Below are 20,360 nucleotides of genomic sequence, written 5' to 3' on the forward strand. Positions count from 1 at the left end.
AGCCACTATTTCCAAAGCCCCAGGTCGGCGATCTTAGCCACTGTTCCTCGGTTTAAGTAGACAAACCTCAAGAAGACATCACTGCTCCTGAAGAAATGGGAATCCAGCGTAAACCAAGATCAACCCTCCAGGAGCTACTTAAGTCCCAGCATGGGGGAAAAGCGTCCGGGAAGGCAGCCTAGACCCGACTTTCTACTCCTCCACCTGCCCAACTTGCTCGAGCTGACCCTGCCTACCATAAAAGGAAAAGGAAAGACAAGGGCAAGGAAGTAATGGAAACTGGAAGGGCCCACTCCTCCTAAGAAGTTGAGCCCCAAAGGGGAGCCAAGCAACCTAGGGGCATGCATACAAGGTCAGCCCGTGAGGGAGAAAGGAGGGGCGAGCAACACATTGCAACCCCAGCCTGGGCCCCACCCTTGAAGCTGGATGGAGGTCCTCTACCAAGTGATGCCTCCATCTAAGACTTTCAAGGGGGCACGATTGGGTACATAGACAATGCCGTGGAGCAAACCCTACTACTACCCAAGGATATGGCCGACCTCAGATCCATAAGGAGACATGAGGTCTTCCTTGGCCTCAAGAAGGACTTGGCCATGGTAAGTTTTCTCATGCCTCTTCCTTTTTTTTTTTTTTTAAATTTTTTTTTATTGTTATTGTTATTATCCTTTTTTTATTTTATTTTAAATATGCTTCTTCCCCTTTCCAGGCCATTCAAGCCGTTTTTAGGGCCGAGGAGATGGTGAACAGTTCTCATCGTATGATGAAGAAGAAGATGAGAGGCGAATTGCCGCTGTAGATGCTTCCATGTGGCTGAGAAGAGCAACTAGCATCTGAAGGCTAAGCTAATCGAGCAGAAAGGGAAAGAAAAAGTGCCGCAGCCGCCTTAGATAACGTTGAGAGGCAGGTCGAAGTCCAACGGGTACTTCTCCGCAATGCCGAGGATCAACTAGCTGCCTCTAAGGAGTAGATACTCGCCCTAGAAAAGATTAAAGGAGGTCAAAAAGGCCAAAAATCAAGCCGAGAAGGCTAGGGAGGATGCGGAGAAAGCTCGGGAGGAGGCAAAGCAGTAAGGATATGATATTGTAGTGGCCAAGACCGAAAAAGCTTTTAGGGCTGAGGTCTCAAGGGTATGTAGGACTTACTGTACCCAGGTATAGGATGAAGCCCTCAACCAAGCTGGGTTGAGGCTTCTTCTGTGTTTAGGAAAGCAGAAAACGTCTACTACCCCCTAGCACTCGTGCCTCCTCTTCAAGCAACTCCAAGACAGACACCCCTCTCGAGGTGGTAGATCTTGAGAAAAGCAGCCCCAGTAAGGTTCCCCCCTCCTAGCAGCCCTTCAAAAGTAGCCGAACAGTCTGGGCAAATGGAAAAGTGACTGAGGTGACAAAAGGGTGGCCTTTGATGCCACCAAGCCCCTAGCTGTTCCCAAGATCCAAATAAAGACAATGAGGCACTTAGGAGAAGCTTGTTCTCGCAACTCTTCGCTACCTGCCAAAGGTGACCCTAAAGGCACAGCCAAGGATCCTTGGAGGCTACTGTTCCATAGTCCCAAGCCTCCACCTCATCAAAAAATTGTGATAAAAAAGAAGTAGGATTTAATACAGTTCTCTTTTTCCCCTTTTTTTTTTTTGTTTTGTCTAGCAACTTCTGTTTTGGTTTTCATAATTTGTAACCAAGTTGCCATTTTGTATCCAATTTGCCTTGCTTCAAGGCTTTTGTTAATGAAAGTTATGAACGTTTTCCTTATTTCTATGATTCTTATATAAGTGTTGATATAATTTCTATCTTGTTTAATACTTAGCTAATATGGAAATTGGATACAACTTCATTTATTTATACAAATGGTAGACACCAATTCATGCTAGACTTCATCTAAATTTCTTACCATTACTAAGTTAAAAGACCTGGATACAATAATCAGACCTAAAACAGATCATGAATATACTTCCAAATGCTTTAAGTGATGATTACAAGCATGCAATTGATCATTTCACTTTAATGAAGATCCAGATAGAAGTGTTAACATACTCAAATAGGATCTAGATATAATGCAAGTTCTGTTTGACACTTCTGTGAATGGCTTGAAACGTCAAATTACCCAAGGTATGTGTCCGAGGATCCAGGCATGATCAAGGTTCGTTGGGATACTTGGAAGTAATAGGAAGTTAATTTACTCAAAACATGTGGTCTGAGAAGCCAGGCATAGCTAAGGTTTTGTTTAATACTTAGAACAATGCTTACAAGATATCAATTTACTTTAGGTATGTGGTCCAAGAAGTCATGCATGACCAAGGTTCTGTTTGATACTTAGATAGATGTCAGGAAGTATTAATTTACTCAAAACATGTGATTCGAGGAGCCAGGCATAGCCAATGTTCTGTTTAATACTTAGAACAACAATTAAAAGATATCAATTTACCTAAGGTTCGTGGTCCGAGGAGTCAAACATGACTAAGGTTTTGTTTGATACTTAGATAGATGTTAGAAAGTATTAATTTACCCAAAACACGTGGTCCAAGGAGCCATGCATGACCAAAGTTCTGTTTGATACTTAGATAGATGTCAGGAAGTATTAATTTACCCAAAACATGTGGACTAAGGAGCCAGGCATAGCTAAGGTTCTGTTTAATATTTAGAACAATAATTAAAAAATATCAATATACCCAAGGTATATGGTCCGAGGAGCTAGGCATGACCAAAGTTTTGTTTGATACTTAGACAGATGTCAAGGAGTACTAATTCACCCAAAGCATATAGTCCGAGGAGCCAAGAAAAGCTAAAGTTTTGTTTAATTATTAGAACAATGATTAAAAAATATCAATTTACTCAAGGTATGTGGTTCGAGGAGCCATGCATGACCAAAGTTCTGTTTGATACTTAGATAGATGTCAGGAAGTATTAATTTACCCAAAACATGTGGTCTAAGGAGCCAGGCATAACTAAGGTTCTGTTTAATACTTAGAATAATAATTAAAAGATATCAATATACCCAAGGTATGTGGTCCGAGGAGCCAGGCATGACCAAGGTTCTGTTTGATACTTAGATAGAACGTATGACACGCAATATAACAAACCCAAATATGGTGAAGAAATCTTTCATTAATAGTAATACATTCTTAGGTTATTTACATTCTAGGGGCGTGGTACAGCTTTTTCTTCTAGATCTTCAAGATAATACGCACCTATTCCAGCTACTGATGTGATACGATATGGCCCTTTCCAGTTGGGTCCCAATTTTCCCCATGTTGGGCTTTTTGCAGTTCTTAAAATCTTTCTTAAGACCAAGTCTCCAAGTGCCGGTGGCCTGAGCTTTACATTGGCATCATACCCTTACTTGAGTTTGTGTTGATAATGGGCCAATTGGACCATGACATTTTCTCTTCGTTCTTCAATTAAATCTAAGCTCTTTTCCAACAGCCCATCATTGCTGCTCGGAATGAAAGAACTTGTTATCAGAGTGGGGAATCCAGTCTCTAGAGGAATAACAACCTCAGCCCCGTAAGTTATTGAAAATGACGTCTCCCCAGTGGACCTACGGGGCATAGTTCGATATGTCCAAAGGACGTGTTGCAGTTCTTTTACCCATTTTTCTTTTACGTCATCCAGCCTCTTTTTAAGCCCACTCACTATGACCTTGTTAACAGCTTTAGCCTATCCGTTCCCTTGTAGATATGCCAGGGTGGAAAATCTATTTGTTATGCCTAAATCACAACAATACCTCTTAAAAGCCTTGCTATCAAACTGCAGTCCGTTGTCCGAAATAAGTGTATGAGGGGTTCCAAACTGAGTGACAATATTCTTCCAAACAAATTTCTTAGCATTCGCATCTCTGATATTTGCCAATGGTTCACCTTCAACCCATTTGGTGAAGTAATTCGTGCCGACCAACAAATATCTTTTATTCCCTACCGCTTTAGGTAAAAGACCTATAATGTCTAATCTCCATTGAGCAAAAGGCCATGGGTTAGGTAGTAGATTAAGGACTCCTCCTGATTGATGAATGTTTGGTGCAAATCTTTGGCACTGGTCACACTTCTTCACATATTCTTGTGTGTCCTTCTGTATATTTGACCACCGATAGAGGACCTTGTGAGACAAAGACCTGCCTCCCATGTGGCTCCCACAAATTCATTCATGTAATTCTTTCAGGAGTAGCTCAACTGCTTCAGGGTGTATGCATGGCAGATATAGGCCAAAAAATGATCTCTTATACAGCTTTTGGTTCTCGAACAACCAAAACCGAGGAGCCTTCCTTCATACCTATTCGACCTTGGACTTATTCTCGGGCAAGACATTTTCTTTAAGGAATAATACAATAGAATCCATCCAGCTAGGACCCACCCTTACTTGGTGAACATGAACCACATTTTCTCTTACCTCAATAGGTCTACATAAGTCCTCCACAAGAATCACCCGAGGTAAACTTTGTGCCGAAAAGGTTGCCAGTGTGGCAAGAGAATCCACATGTGCATTTCTACTTCTAGGAACTTATGATAAATTAAAAGACTCAAATCCAGACTGTAAATGTCTAACTTGGCTCAAATATTCTTACATTCTGGGATTTCTGGCTTCCAACTCTCCTTGAACTTGGCCCACAACCAACCTCAAATTAGAGAATACCTCCACCACTTTTCCACTCATTTTCTGAACAATGGTCATCCCTACAAGCAGAGTTTCATACTCAGCTTCATTGTTTGTGGCTGAGAAGCCCAATCTCAAGGATTTCTCAATTATAATCCTCTCCGGGGATACCATCACTAGCCTCACTCCAGATCTTATATGATTCGCTGCACCATTAACGTAGACCTTCCAGGACAAAGGTTTTTATAGGGAGATTGCACCAACCGAGTTTTCATCCATGTTTTGCTCCTCTATTTTCTCTTCTAACGGGGTTTCAGCAAACTCAGATACTAGGTCGGCGAGGACCTGACCCTTGACAGAGGTGCGAGGCGTGTGTTTGATATCAAAAGCCCCTAGGATTGTACCCCACTTTGCAATTCTCCCTGTGTAGTCAGCGCTACGAAGTAAGGATCTGAGTGGGAGTTGGGTTAGGACAGCAACTGTGTGTGATTGAAAATAGTGGGGGAGTTTACTTGTAGCATGCACCACTGCTAGAATGACCTTCTCTAGTGGTAAGTAACGGACCTCGACTTCATGTAGTGACTTGCTCACATAATAAATTGGCTTCTGCACACCGCTATCAACCCGTATCAGCACCAAACTTACCACGTGGAGGGCCACTGCAATGTAGGCAAACAAAACCTTATATAGCTCGGGTATGGACATAATAGGTGGTCGAGACAGATTCTTTCAACTGTTGGAAAGCCAAGACACACTCTTCGATCCATTCAAATCTCTTCCACTTGTTCAATAACTGAAAGAAGGGCCTACACCTATCACTCCTCGGTCTATTCAAATCCCTTCCACTTGTTCAATAACTGAAAGAAGGGCCTACACCTGTCTGCTGACTGAGAGATGAATCGGTTTAGAGCAGCAGTCATCCTTGTTAGCTTCTGGATCTCTTTGGGATTCCGAGGTGGCTGTAAATTGTTAATTGCCTTAATCTGGTCAGGATTGACTTCAATCCCGCGATGTGTAACCATATACCCCAAGAATTTCCATGATCCGACACTAAAAGAACATTTGGAAGCATTAAGACGCAGCTTGTGCCTCCTCAAGATCTCAAAGATACTCCCGAGGTCATTAACGTGCTCTTGACCATCATGTCGTCTAAATAAACCTCAATGTTATTCCCTAACTGTGGTTCAAACATCCTAGTCATCATCCTCTGGTAGATAGCCCCTGCATTCTTTAAACCAAAGGGCATCACTTTATAATGGTAATTTCCAATGGGAGTGACAAAAGCTCTCATCTCCTGATCATCCAAAGCTAAAGGTATCTGGTGGTAGCCTTGAAAAGCGTCCAAAAAGCTCATCCAAGGATGACCTATAATGACAATCATTAGTTGATCTATCCGAGGCATGGGGAAAGAGTCTTTTGGGCAGGCTTTGTTCAGATCTGTGAAGTCCACACATACCCTCCACTTTCTAGTTTTCTTCTTTACAACCATAGTGTTGGCCAACCATTCAGGGTAGAACACTTTTTTAATAGCCCCGACCTGCTTAAACTTCATCACCTCGTCTTTGACAGCATCAGAATGATCCTTAGGTGAGCGCCAAGGTGGTTGTTTCTTAGGGGTGATAAATGGATTGACGTTTAAATTATGGCAGATGAAGTTTGGATCCACCCCCGGAGCTTCGTAGGCATTCCAAACGAACACATCAATGTTCCTTTTGAGAACTTCTTCTTGAGAAACTTCACTAGCTTTTCCTTCTCCTGAGGTGGTAGCTAAGCCCCAACCTGAAAAAACTTCACAGGGTCATCACCTACAGCAAATTTCTCCAAATCCTCACATTTTGCATTCTCAACTGACCCATCTATAAGTAACCCCAGAGACTTTGATTGCTATAAGATCCTCTCAACAGAGGCCAAGGACTCAGCTACAGGTTGATGCATGATTGTAGCTATGAGGCACTACTTAGCCATGGACTGACTTCCTACCAGCTCCTCAACCCGGTCCCCCGATGGATACTTTACTTTCAAATGCAGAGTCGAAGAAATGGCACCTTGGGCATGAAGCTAGGGTCTTGCCACAATGGCCGTGTCGGGAGAGTATGCATCCACTACAATAAAGTCCACTTTAACCACTTCTAAACCTATCTACAAGGGCACCTTAATCTGGTCTTCTGGGATGATAACTTTCCCATAAAAACTCACTAAATGTGAATCATGGGCTGTCAAATCCTCATGCTTTAAGTTCAGCCTTCTGTACAAGTCAGGGTACATGATCTTTGCATCACTTCCCTGGTCTACCATTACCCTCTTTACATCATACTCTCCTATTCTGAGGGTTACCACCAAAGCATCATCATGTGGTTGAATGGTTCCGATCTTGTCTTCATCCGAAAAACTCAGTGCCGGTTGGATCTCCACTTTAGCCCTACTCAGCTCAGAATTAGAGTCCTCGACTAGTAGCTGAGCTATAGACATCACCCTGGAAGGTTGAGAACCAATTCTTCCCGGTGCAGTGAAAATGACATTGATTGTGCCTATCGGGGGCCTTGAAGAAGCATTCCCCTAAGCTATTGACCTTGATTGGTCTCCTTACCCATTTGGACGACACAAAAACTGTTGTAACCTTCCTTCCCTAACTAGTTGCTCCAGATGGTTTCACAGAGTCCTACAGTCCTTAGTAGTATACCCTCGCTCCTGGTGGTATTGGCAATGAAGGCTTTAATTGCGCCTCAAGGGGTCTCCACTCATCTTGTTTAGCCATTTGAAGTATGACTCATTCTTGATCTTCTCCAAAACTTGATGCACCGGTTCTCGGAACACAGTGTTCACCATTTGAGGAGCTGTAGGCCCAAATTGCTAGGCAAAATCCCTCCGGGGTCTACTATTGTTGTAGCAGTCCGACCTGAAATCCCTCATCTCCTGAAGGATAATCTTACCCTTTCGCTTACCTTGTTGTTGGTCCTCCTTAACCTTTTTATACTTGTCAATCCGATCCATGAGCTGGCATATACTGGTAACGGGCTTCCCAATCAAAGACTTCCTTAAGCCATGCTCGGTAGGTAGGCTGACCTTAAAAGTCCTGATGGCTACGTCATCAAAGTCACCATCTATCTCATTGAACATCTCACAGTATCTATCCAAGTATGTTTTCAAGGTCTCCCCCTCTCTCATGGATATGGACAACAAGGAATCTAAAGGCCGAGGAACCCTGCTGCACGTGATAAAGCAGGATCCAAATGCCTAAGTGAATTTCTTAAAGGAATCAATGGAACCTGCACCCAGACCATCGAACCACCTTATCACCACAGGCCCTAAGCTGGGTGGGAATACCTTGCACATCAAGGCTTCATTCTTGGAGTGCACAACCATTCTTTGATTGAAATGGCTAACATGCTCCACAGGGTCTATTTAACCATTGTACATGGTGAACGTGGGCTAAGTGAACCGCCGAGAAAGTCTTCTTCCCTCAATCTTGCGCGTGAAAGGTGATCTGAAAATTTGGTTGAGTGCTTTACTCATAGCATCATTTCCTAGGCCCCTCGAAGATGAATTTCTGTTTTTGTGATCATGATGGTAGTTCTCATCATACGAGAAAGACTCACTAGGAGGAGTCCTTGATCTACACCTATAGCTACTATCATTTTCATCGTCAGAAGAGAAATCAGAATTGGAAGGAGCTCGCTTTCGCCGTTCGTGGCGTAAGCTTCTCTTCAGGTGATCAATCTCCAGCTACATGGCTTTGGTATTTTTCTCATGGGAGATGTGGCTACCACCCCGAGAATGACTCCTACTGGTATGGGTAGTATACACACTTCCTTCCTGGTCCCTTCTCTATTCAAGATCAAGGAAGTGATCTTGGCGCTAAGACCCTGTAGACTTCGCCTGGTTTGGACATAAATCTACCATTGTTGAAAGTTAGACTCAATATAACACCAGTAATCCTCACAGACGACGCCGATTGTAAGGATTAGATTTGAGTCCCTAGCCCAAAAGGTGGATGGATTTAGGCCCAAAAAGCCTAAAATAATGAACTTGTAAAGAGTGGGTTAGAGAAATTGGGCCTTAATGAATTAGACAAATACTAAAGTAGATTCAGATGACAAGAGAATGAAAATAGACAGCTTTATGATAAAGAAAATCGTCCTCGGCAAAATTTGAGGAGATCTGTTCTTATATCTTTCTTTCAGGTTTGATTACAAAGTCAGTTCTTACTGCTATAGTGTTTTTCTCTTCCTTTTGATCCCCTTCTCCCATTGCCTCATTCTTCTTTTATACTCTTTTTCCCTTTCATCTCTATCCTCCACGTGCTAGCCAGTTGGTTGGTATTGATACTTGTCCCATCAGCACCTTCCCAAAGTCTTCATGTAGTAGCTGTAAGGCTGAAAACCATTGTTCAGGTATCACCTCCACATTAATGCGGCCAGAGAGTTAGCTGCAGAGCATTTAATGCGGTGGTAACAGCTTTCTCCTTAGATATTTTAGGATTCCCCTCTGTCCTATATTTCTGCAATGCTAATCTTACCAATAGAATTCCCTAAAACGTTCCCCTGGATGACAGACCACCTATTCGGACCTCAGCTTTGGTTAGCCGAGGTAACATTTGTCCTCGGCCTACTCTCTTATGCCATCATGACCAAAACTGAGCTTTTCATCTACTAACACGGACTCTCTTGATAATGTTTACTCCTCTTCGGACGACCTCTAATCCTCGACTTGGGCTTTAAGCCCAATATATACATGGATAATGAGCTCCTGAGCCCAGTACCCCTACAATTATTATTATTATTATTATTATCATTTGTTTTTTTATTATAATACTCGTGTTACATGTGTATAAATATAATGTATGTATTAGTTATGCTAACTCATAGAAAGAGAGGAGGATGACAAAAAGGAAACCCGACCTTAGTAAACCTTGGATGCGTGTGGTTTGTTATGATGTTACATTACACTGTAATATTATATTATTGTAATCTTATATTAATGTAATTTCAATACAAGAATACAACATTACATTTTGTTAGCCAAGTTGGCTCATTAAAACATTCATGGCCATTACAAAGAAAATTGCAAACCATTTATTTTGATGGACTCCCTTGAACAAGTGAGTATAGCAGTGAAAACTACCGTGCATCCTTAATTGACGCGATGGTCACTCCACAAATATAAGTGCTTGTGGGGTATGTGGGCTCAATGACTAGGGTTCAAGTTTCTAAGAGGGAGTTTCACACACATATATACTTAGATTAGACTAGAGTAGAATTTCTATCTTGTATATAAAAATAAATAAATAAAGAAAAAGAGTATATCAGTGAAGGACTAATCTCTCTCTTGATCCTTTCTCTCTTTGAGTTTTTTAGCAATGAAATTAGCATACCTTTAAGGTTCTAGCAGTGAGCACCATCATGTTGGAGGTTTACTATCAAATGAAGGAACCAAGGTTTTGAATTTCGTTTCGGAGGCATTCGAATTGGCTCCGGAAAGAAATATTTCGGTATTAGTGTATTCTACTACACTGTTTTAGGATTAAGTGCCGGATATATATATATATATATAAATGTTGTGTTATTATTATTGGTATCATTATTGTGAGAGAAAAACATGTGAAGAGAGTTTCAAAGTAATTTATTCAAATTAAATTAATATCCTAGAGTGAAGTGCTGAATAATAAAAAAAAAAGAATTGAAGAATTATCAATTATACTAAAGAATTTCCTAAAAAATAAAGTTATATTAAAGAAAAATGTTATGTCTATAATATTTTCACAACAAATCTTATGTGATAAGTTGTTATTTATGGTTACGAGTGAGAAAAAAAGTAATTTAAATTATGAATTTAAATTAGAACTAATAATAATTTACTATTTATAATTTGTTGTGAAAATATAGTAGACGTATAAAAAGAAATGAATTTATTGTGATATTCTAGTAAATAAACAAGGTTTTAAGACTCTATATTTATAACCACGAAACTTCCTGGAAGTTTCCTAATTTCCTATCAACTCATTTTCCAAAGTTCAATAAAACCTTCCACGTAGGAATTTTGTTGATTTCACTTTTAAAGTTTTTTAATGTTTTATGTTCAACTCCATCAAAAATAAAGTTTTAATGTTTTATGACCCCTTTTTCTCTCCCTCTCTCTCAAGTCAGAACTTGGAACTAGCAACTAATGTGAAACAACCACTTGTCCTTGGCACAAACTTCCACTATTATGGGCACTATTATCTAAGAGCAATACTATAAATACAAAAAATTTCACAATTTTTATCACAATTTATCATGTGATGAGTTATAAGTGGTGGAAATGTGGACTCACCATTTAATGTTAACCATTCACAAGTTGCCATGTGACAAGTTGTGACAATAGTTAAATTTTTTGTGTTCTTGACATTTTCCTTTTCCAGAGAATAACTTGCTTGCATTTGGAGTTTGTATGTTTATTTAATTATATATATTTTTAAATGAATTTGCACAATAAGCATATTAATTTATGTACTCCCTCTATCTCAATTTTTTTGTCTTGTTTGAAAAGTCAAATTTTTTAAAAGAATATTATTTATTATCTTGTCTACCTTTTAAAAATGCATAAGTTTTCAAAACTACCCTTAAAAAAATTTATTAAAAAATTGAATTAATAAATTAATAGGAGTATAATAGGAACATTAGTAAATTAATGAATTTTATTTTTAGAAACAGGACAATATTTTGGGACATCTCAAAATGAAATAGAGGACAAAAAAAATGGGACGGAGGAAGTATTAGTTACCATTTATATTAGCATAATCATTTAGCATTTAGAAGACCTTATGGTACTTTTTTTTGGGTTAGGTGAAATTACGTTCGGATTTTTTTTTTGTTGTTGTATTTTTATTTTTTATTCATGAGGTAGATTTAAAGTTTTGGTCTTGATTTTGAGAGTTTTGTAGCTCAAGACAGAGTTTAGGGAGTCTTTTGGCTAAAAATTGCAAAAAACGGAGTTTATTAGTGTTATAGGTACTGTTCAAAGTTATTTGGAAAAATGAAAAAAAGAGACTAAATTTCGGCAACGGTGTTGCTGAAATTGCAAGAAAAAATACAATGTGTCAGGGGAGAGAGAAAATTGAATTTCGGTAATGAGATTATCGAAATTCTTGTCCTGACTGAAATGGAAATCAATTGTGGCAATTGCATTGCCAAAAATGGGAGAAAAAAAGAAGAAGAAGAAGGAATTGTGGCAACTAAGTTGCTGAAAATGGAGGGAAAAAAAAAGATGCTACGTTCACAACATTTTTCACAACAAATTACAGGTGGTTAGTTGTTATTTGTTCAAATTTGAACCTAACACTAAGATTACTTTTTTGCCCCAATAATAACCATCAGTAACAATCTGCCACTTAAAATTTGTTGTAAAAATATTATGGACGTATCATTTCTAAAAAAAAATTGTGGTGCCAAAAGAGAAGAAAAAAAAAGTGGCAAATTGTTTTGTAGTAATGGCATTGCCGAAATAGAGGGAAAAAAAAATCAATTTGCCACTTTTTTTTTAATTCTATTTTAGCACCACAATTTTTTTTAGAAATGATACATTCATAATATTTTCACAATATTTTTACAACAAATTCTAAGTAACAGGTTATTACTGATTATTATTATTATTATTGAGGCAAAAAAGTAATTTTAGTGTTAAGTTCGAATTTGAACTAATAACAACTAATCATCTGTAATTTATTGTGAAAAATATTATAAACATAACACTTTTTTTCCTGCATTTTTGGCAACTTAATTGCCACAATTATTTTTTTTTTTTAAATGCTATTACCACAATTAGTTTCCATTTTCAACGATACAAACAGGACAAAAAATTACCGAAATTCAATTTTCTCTTCTACCTCACATGCGTTTAAAATACAATTTCATCCTCTCACAGAACAGTTGTGCGCCGATAGGATAGCAATAACTGGCGTACAGCACATAACTCTTAGCGGCTTTTTAAATTTTTTTTTTTTTTTGAAAAAAATGTATAAAAGCAGTATCGAGAAAGTGGAAGAATAATTGGAGGTTGGAGGTTGCATAATGAAAAGGAGGCCCCTTGGGCTAGAGTGTTGAATATGAAGTATTGCAATCAGAGAAGAAGGGGTGCAACCAATGCTAATAGGCTTCCTTGCTCTCACATATGGGCTGCGATGAAAAAAGGTATGGATACTTTCAATAAGGGGAGCAGGTGGTTGGTTGGCAGGGATAGTGGGCTAAATGTGTGGCAAAATAAATGGACAAGTGGAGGTTCTCTTAGAGGTTGATTCAAGGCCCTATCACAAGAGAGGCTAGCCATCTAGAAGTTAAAGACTTTATGACAAACACGGGTTGGGATTGGGGGAAGATCCCCTTTGAACTGCCCTTAGAAGTTAAAAGGGTGATTCAAGCAACCCCAGTGATGCTTTTGAGTAGAGGTGTTGATAAGTTGGCTTGGTCAGGATCTCCTAAAGGCACTTTTGACTTGAAAAGTGCTTATAGGATTGCCATGGGGGCTGAATGTGTAGTTCCTGTCTCTACTCATTGGATTTGGAAAGTGAATACTCTTCCAAGGATTAGAACCTTTCTTTGGAAATGCGTTCACAACAGCATTGGAGTCAAAGTTTGCCTTGAGAGGAGGGGTGTTAATGGTGATACTACTTGCCCTCTATGTCAGGAAGGAGCTGAAAGCATTCTTCATGCTCTAAGGGACTGCCCACTTTTAAGATGTTTGTGGAACCAGCTGGGGGTTCTATCCTCAAATCAAGCCTTTTGGAGGAGCAACCTCCAAGATTGGCTAATGTTAAATAGCAAACTTAAGCATAATTTAGGTGTTATTCATCCGCCCTAGAAGGTTGTTTTTCCTTTTGCTGTGTGGAATGTTTGGAAGAGTAGAAACAATTTGGTTTTCAATGGCAAAAGGAGGAACCCGAATCTAGCTTTGGTGATTGTAAATCAAGCTGTAGAATTCTTTCATTGTCTTTCTTCTCCAAGGTTGCTGACCCGGAATGTTATGATGAGGATTAGATGGGAGAAGTCGGCCCAAGGTTGGTGGAAGCTTAACACAGATGGTTCTTGTTGTGGCAACAATGGCTTGGCAGGTTGTGGAGGAGTGGTTAGGGATGATGCAGGTATGTGGGTTATTGGCTTTTGTAGAAGCATTGGCATGACAAACAGCTTTGCCACTGAGTTGTGGGGTTTAAGGGAGGGACTTCTTCTATGCAGCAACCTCAATATTAATGCTCTTGAAGTTGAACTTGATGCTAAGGCTATTGTGGATGCCTTAGGGAATCCCTCATATGTCAATAATGTTATATCGCCTTTGTTGGATGATTGTAAGCTTTTAATTTATCGCATTCCTCAAGTTTGTATTAAGCACTACTTCCGTCAGGCAAATACGTGTGCGGATAGTCTTGCTAGGATGAGCTATTGTCTAGATACTAATTTTTCTACCTTTGATAGTCTGCCTGTGGACTTATTGGAGGGTGTTGAGGAGGACCTTAATGGGTTGTTTGTCAATAGGGTCTGTATTGAGAATGTTTTTGTTTCTTAGTTGGTAATGAATCTTTCTTCACCAAAAAAAAAAAAAGAAAGTGGAAGAATAATGATTTGCATGTGTCGGTAAGTTTGTCCCTTTTGCCACGCTTAAAGACTAAAGAGAGCAACAATAATAGAGGCACCAATTTTGAAATCTAGGCTCACAGCTTTTTATGCTACAGTCATATCATAATGACGTGACAAATTACAAATAATAAAAGAAAAAATAATAAATATTTATAAGAATGAGACGCGAAAATTACAATCTTCTACTTCTTAATTAAGGCAAATCTGTGGTATAAAAAGTTGTAGTAAAATCTCGCGCTAGCTTCCACCAAACACTAATCAGAAAGAATTGTTGACTTGACTCAAAACAGAGAATGATGAAGTCACGGACACAATCACGCGGAAAAGAACAGTCCATTCCTATATTTAACAGGTCATTATCTAATCGGAATTGAATCCAGCTTTATTTCAAGAGGGTTTCGAGTATTACAATCACTACTACTTTTCAATTTCAAATCTGTAAGTCATCATTTCTCCAACATATTCATCAATTTTGTTTATTTCCTTTCACTTCGTCCTTGAAATTAAAATTCCACATCAAATTGTTTTGTTCTTACTAATTTACTTTCCTTTATAACTATTTTTCTCTAGTTTTAATTTAATGTACTTTTTAAATTTATATTATAGTTTAAGATTTACAAGTATATTTAAATCAGTTTACATGAGCACTCAAGAACCTCATTGTCGTCATCATCATCTTCTTCTTCATCACCTTGGCAGAGTTTTAGAAAAAGCTTTGCAGGCCTTGTGTATGCTGCTTGGATAAGGATTTGCGTTTGGCTAAGGAAAATCAATTTTGTTAGAGCTCTTGTAAAAGCAAAAGAAGAATCAAACTTTGCTATCATCATTCTCTCAAAAAACTATGCATCTTTAATAGTAAGTTTTTTCTCTTCAGTTTTTCTTGAATTTACATTTTTCTAATTTTTATAATAGTTTAAGATTTTCTATTATATTTTTAAAGGTTTCCAAGAGCAGACAAGGAGCCTCAATGTCATCGCCATCTTCTTCTATGACATCTCAGTGGAAATACGATGTGTTTCTTAGTTTTAGTGGTGTAGACACCCGTAAAAAGTTTACGGGCCATCTATTTGCTGCTTTGGATCAGAAGGGCATTTTGACCTTTATTGACAATAGACTTGAGAGAGGAAAACCTATTTCATCAGAGCTCTTGAAAACAATAGAAGAATTAAGGTTTGCTATTATCATTTTCTCTAAAAACTATGCATCTTCGAGTTGGTGCTTAGATGAACTTGCAGCGATCTTTAGATGCATGAAAGAGACACGATTGACAATTTTTCCCATTTTTTATGAGGTGGATCCAATTGATGTACAAAAACAGACAGGAACTTTTGGACAAGCTATTAGTGAACATGAAGATAAAGAGAACATAGAAGAGGTACAAAAATGGAGAGAAGCTTTGAAACAAGTGGCCACTATCGCTGGTTGGCATTTTCAAGATGGGTAATTTTTATGACAAATTTATTTCTATTGATATATTGATATATAAGCTATAGTAATTCTTTCATATGCCATATAAATAGCTACTATTATAATGTATCATGATATGTATGGGTTGAAATATTACATATACTAAATTTTGTTGTATTTTGGGAGGTGTTGATACTTGATACTATTACAAATAGTCAGTGACCTTCTTAAGAAGCCAAATTGATGCTTTAAGGAGCCAAATTTACAACTCAAAGTGATGCTTTAAGGAGCCAAATTTGTCTTCTTCCAAGTTATATATTGTATTAAGTTCAAAGTGGACATGTAATGTAAGTTGTTTTCAGAAATATGTAGTTTTGGCTCATCATTGTTTGGGTTAAATAAAATCCTTGAAGCGCGTTTAACCGTTTTATTCATAAACCAATTGCTTACATAATTTTATTTAGTAAAAAAATGTTTACATAATTTTGAAGAAGTAGAACGGGTAGTAGTTTATAATTGATATTAATCCACCGATATATAAATTAAAGAATACCTTCACTTAAAAGAAGTAAAAACAAAACCTAATTGCAGTATTCGATTTTTTTTTTTCCTCTTCAACAATGAAAATCGCATGCCTTAATTTGGGCTCGACTCAGGAGGAAGAAGATAGGTTTTGTGTTGGCACAAAGGCTTAAATATTCTTTTTTTTTTTTTTAGAGGTCATTACATTCTCTTCACTCATTTTACATGCAATTAGAAAACATTTTCAGCTTTTTGGCTGTCTACTCTGCTAAATTTGTGTAAGCCATTGATAGTAATATTTTGGAAGAAAATTGTTCAACTTTCTCAAAGTATGGTGAATTTAAATAGTGGATTCTATTCTAAATTTAAATAGTGAGATCCAACATTTATCTGAAAGGAAGGAGTAAAACGTTAATTATTATATTCCAGGAGTATTGCATAATTTCCCTTGGAACAAAAATCATCAGTGTTCTACTTTATGTGCCAATTATACTATACCATGTGTTCTTGTGCCCACATATCCTTTTTAAGCTTTGGTTACATTAGAAAGTAAAAAATAGACATGCAACAAGATGTAGTTTGTGTAGTATAAAGTAGAACACTTAATAGGATGTTAGAGCAAATCATCCTAAGTTTGAACCTGGTACAATTGGCAATTTAGGATGAAAGATTTTTATTCTTTTGTTCTCAAGCAATCTTAAAAGGTCATGGACTTTTATATTTAGCATGTTTAACTTTAAACACTCCAATGAAGTTACTCTCAGCGATCAAGCATGAAATAAGACACCTAATTTGTTTTTTTTGGTCAATCAATGTATCTCTAACCCAAATTGATTTTGGATTTAGAGGGCTAATATCATTGCTAAGCTAAGAAATGGTAGTGGTTGAGCACTTACTTTCTCTCCCTCTTTTGCTAATTTTCATATTTTTTTTGGTTCTATGATTGGGAAGACCCACATGTCTTGCACAAGAACGATAATTGCATGCTTTATAAGTAATTAATTAACAAAACTATATGGATCTGTTATAAATAAATACAACAAAAACTATAGCTCCCAATCTGTTCATTTGACTTGTACATTTCTTCTCTGGGCAGTTTTATCCACGTTGCTTTGAGCTAATAAACTCAAATTTGCTTGCCAAAGAGTATCACTACCTAATATTCTTCTTCCTCCCCCATGGGTTTATGATAGATTTGTACCATCACGTAATTGTTGTTCTATCTTCTCCACAGGAATGAAGCAGAATTTATCAAGCAAGTCGTGGAAGAGATTTCAAATAAGTTAAATTCAAAATTCTCAGGCTTTACCAAAGACTTGGTAGGAATAAATTCTTCAATGAAGAAATTGTTCACTTCGTGTTTTGGTATTGTGAACAAGGTTCATATGATAGGGATTTATGGCATGGGGGGCTGGGAAAGACAACTCTTGCTAGAGCTGTTTATGATAAGTTTTTCAATAATTTTGAAGGTTATAGCTTTATTGCTAACGTTAGGGAAGTTTCAGAAAAAGGTGATTTGATTTCACTACAACAACAACTTCTTGAAGATATTTTGGGGGAAAAAAATAGCAAGATACGGGATGTTTATCACGGAGTTGAAATGATCAAGAATAGGCTACGAGCTAAAAAAGTTCTACTAGTTCTTGATGATGTTAATCAATTGGACCAATTAGAAATGTTGGCAGGAGAGGATGGTTGGTTTGGATTTGGTAGTTGGATCATTATAACAACTAGAAATAAACATTTGTTGGCCCAACATGGTGTGCATAACATATATAAGCCCGATGTATTGAATAGAGATGATGCTTTAAAACTTTTTTGTTTGAAAGCCTTCAAGAATGAAAACCCTGATGAACATTATAAGCAACTCTCCCAAAATATTGTACACTATGCTAAAGGCCTTCCATTAGTTCTTGTTATTTTGGGTTCCTTTTTCATTGGAAGAACAATGGAAGAATGGAAAAGTGCATTGGTTGATTTAAAACAAATTCCTCAAAGAAAAATATTTGATACTCTTAAAGTAAGTTATGATGGACTAGAGGAAACGTGGAAGGAGATATTTTTGGATATTGCATGTTTCTTTAGAGGAAAAACGGAAGGTCGAGTAATAGAGTTATTAAAGTATCGTGGTTTTGAGGCGAGACTCGGTATAAAGGTTCTGATGGAAAGATCTCTCATAACCATAGAAAATAAGAGATTGTGGATGCATGATCGATTACAAGAAATGGGAAGACAAATTGTACTAGAATCACATAAAAATCCTGGAAAGTGTAGCAGATTGTGGTCTTTTGAAGATTTGCTTCATGTATTGAAGAAAGATATGGTAAGAACAATGACAAAGCTAGAATTCAATTTTAGCAACCAAGATTAAGTAGGTATAATAATAACATAATTTTGTTCTTAATTGTTCTATAAAAAAATTATTCAATAGAAAAGTAAACTTTTTTTTAAAAAAAAAAAAATAAGAGAAAAGTAATTATCTAGGTACTTAGAATTGACAAAGTTTGGTCAGAGGATATTCCGGATTTTATCCAAAGATAATTTGTTCTTATATAAGCTTTTAAAATTTGTATGGAAAACTGAGTTGATATTTTCATCTCCTTCGACACAATTTAAAACTTGAGTATTCAATTATTGTTATCTTTTACTGTATAATTAATTTCCCTATCCTTTGCTATTGATTCTTAGGAAATGCAAGCACTTCAAGTCATAGTCCTAAATCGTTATGAATGGGAAAGACAAGACTGGAACTTTGAAACCTTTTCTGAAGCTTTTTCAAAGATGTGTAATCTTAGATTGCTTATAATTCACAATGTGCACATCCCCAATGGTCTGAATCATGTTTCTAACAACCTAAGATTTCTTCAATGGATTGGGTATCCATCAGAATGTTTGCCATCCAGTTTCCAACCAAAAGAGCTTCTGGAACTTAATTTACGTGATAGCAAAATGAAATATCTTTGGAAAGGAGTAAAGGTAATTTTGTTTTATTCCTTCAACTATCTTTCTATTATTTAGTATTTTTCTTTTCTTAGGAGTGGCTACACTCTGCATATTTGACTTCCCTTTCCTCCTTTATGTTATTAAATATAAATTCTCTATTTAATACAAGTATTTTTTTTTTTTGTTGGGATTGAACAGTATTTGGACAATTTGACATGCATGGATCTTAGATATTCCAAGGACCTTATTGAGACACCTGACTTCAGAGGAGTTCCAAGACTTGAGAGATTACATCTTAGTTGGTGCAATAATTTGGTTGACATCCACCCATCTATTGGGCAACTCAGTTGGCTCATTATTTTAGATCTAGAATACTGTGTCTCTCTCATTCATCTTCCCAGCATGTCTAGTGAAATGGAGTCACTTAAAATTCTTAAACTTCGCGGTTGCTCAAACATCAGAAAGATTCCGGAATTTAAGGGAATAATGAGAAGCCTATCAGAACTTCATTTGGATAAGACTGCTATTAAAAAACTACCCTCATCAATCGAGCGTTTGACTGCCCTTACTTTATTGAGTCTAAGGGATTGTCAATATCTCACGTGTCTTCCACGTAACAAGGATAGTTTGAGGTCACTTGAAAAACTTGTTGTTATCGGATGCACAAAACTTAACCACCTGCCAGAGCACCTTTGGAATATAAGGTGTTTGGAACATGATTTGAGTCGGACTGCATTTAGACAGCCTTCAGACAGAAATGTTTCTGTGAGGTGTCGGTCACTTTCTCCAACATTCAAACGGATTGGGTATCCTTCAGAATGTTTGCCATCCAGTTTCCAACCAAAAGAACTTCTGGAACTCAATTTACGTGATAGCAAAATGAAACATCTGTGGGAGGGACTAAAGGTAATTTTGTTTTAATCTTTCAACTATCTCTCTATTATTTAGTATTTTTCTTTTCTTAGCAGTGGCTACACTCTGCATATTTGACTTTCCTTTCCTCCTTTATGTTATTAAATATAAATTCTCTATTTAATGCAAGTATTTTTTTTTTTTTTATTTGTTGGGATTGAACAGGATTTGGAAAGTTTGATAAACCTGGATCTTAGTTCGTGCAATTATTTGGCTAAGCTCCCCGATTTGGGAAATTTGATAAACCTGGATCTTAGTTCGTGCGGTTATTTGGCTAAGTTCCCCTGGATTACGGTATGTTTGATAACTGTTTTTTTCCTTTATTTTTTGTTTCAAAAACTATTTTCTATTTTTGAGACTAAAAAGCTTGTTTAGCAACCCAAAATGAAC

At 37.3% G+C, this 20,360-nt stretch overlaps 1 protein-coding gene across 7 annotated transcripts; it reads left to right on the top strand.

The window, feature by feature from the left end:
• Positions 1-14,435: 14,435 nt before the first annotated feature.
• LOC112016132 (disease resistance protein Roq1) lies at positions 14,436-20,360 on the top strand. Of its 7 annotated transcripts, none has more exons than XM_024048803.2 (8): positions 14,436-14,624; positions 14,886-15,041; positions 15,127-15,356; positions 15,478-15,626; positions 17,350-18,438; positions 18,804-19,091; positions 19,257-19,964; positions 20,136-20,360. In XM_024048803.2, the coding sequence occupies exons 5-8, from the start codon at positions 17,716-17,718 to the stop codon at positions 20,343-20,345; spliced, it is 1,929 nt and encodes a 642-aa protein (XP_023904571.1). In that variant the 5' UTR covers positions 14,436-14,624; positions 14,886-15,041; positions 15,127-15,356; positions 15,478-15,626; positions 17,350-17,715; the 3' UTR covers positions 20,346-20,360. The 7 variants fall into 7 exon arrangements, with proteins under 7 accessions (XP_023904571.1, XP_065619723.1, XP_023904510.1 ...); XM_065763651.1 differs by having other exon boundaries at positions 15,505-15,626; XM_024048742.2 differs by having other exon boundaries at positions 14,822-15,041; positions 15,127-15,626.

The sequence above is a fragment of the Quercus suber genome, unplaced genomic scaffold (genome assembly GCF_002906115.3).
Source record: "Quercus suber isolate HL8 unplaced genomic scaffold, Cork oak 2.0 scaffold_517, whole genome shotgun sequence".
Classification (NCBI taxonomy): Eukaryota; Viridiplantae; Streptophyta; class Magnoliopsida; order Fagales; family Fagaceae; genus Quercus; species Quercus suber.

Excerpts from the sequence above, each read along its gene's own strand:
- LOC112016132 (XM_024048742.2), top strand. The coding sequence starts at position 17,716 with ATGATCAAGAATAGGCTACGAGCTAAAAAAGTTCTACTAGTTCTTGAT. Across the intron at positions 19,092-19,256 it reads ATCTTTGGAAAGGAGTAAAG|TATTTGGACAATTTGACATG; the intron begins GTAATTTTGTTT and ends GGGATTGAACAG. Across the intron at positions 19,965-20,135 it reads ATCTGTGGGAGGGACTAAAG|GATTTGGAAAGTTTGATAAA; the intron begins GTAATTTTGTTT and ends GGGATTGAACAG.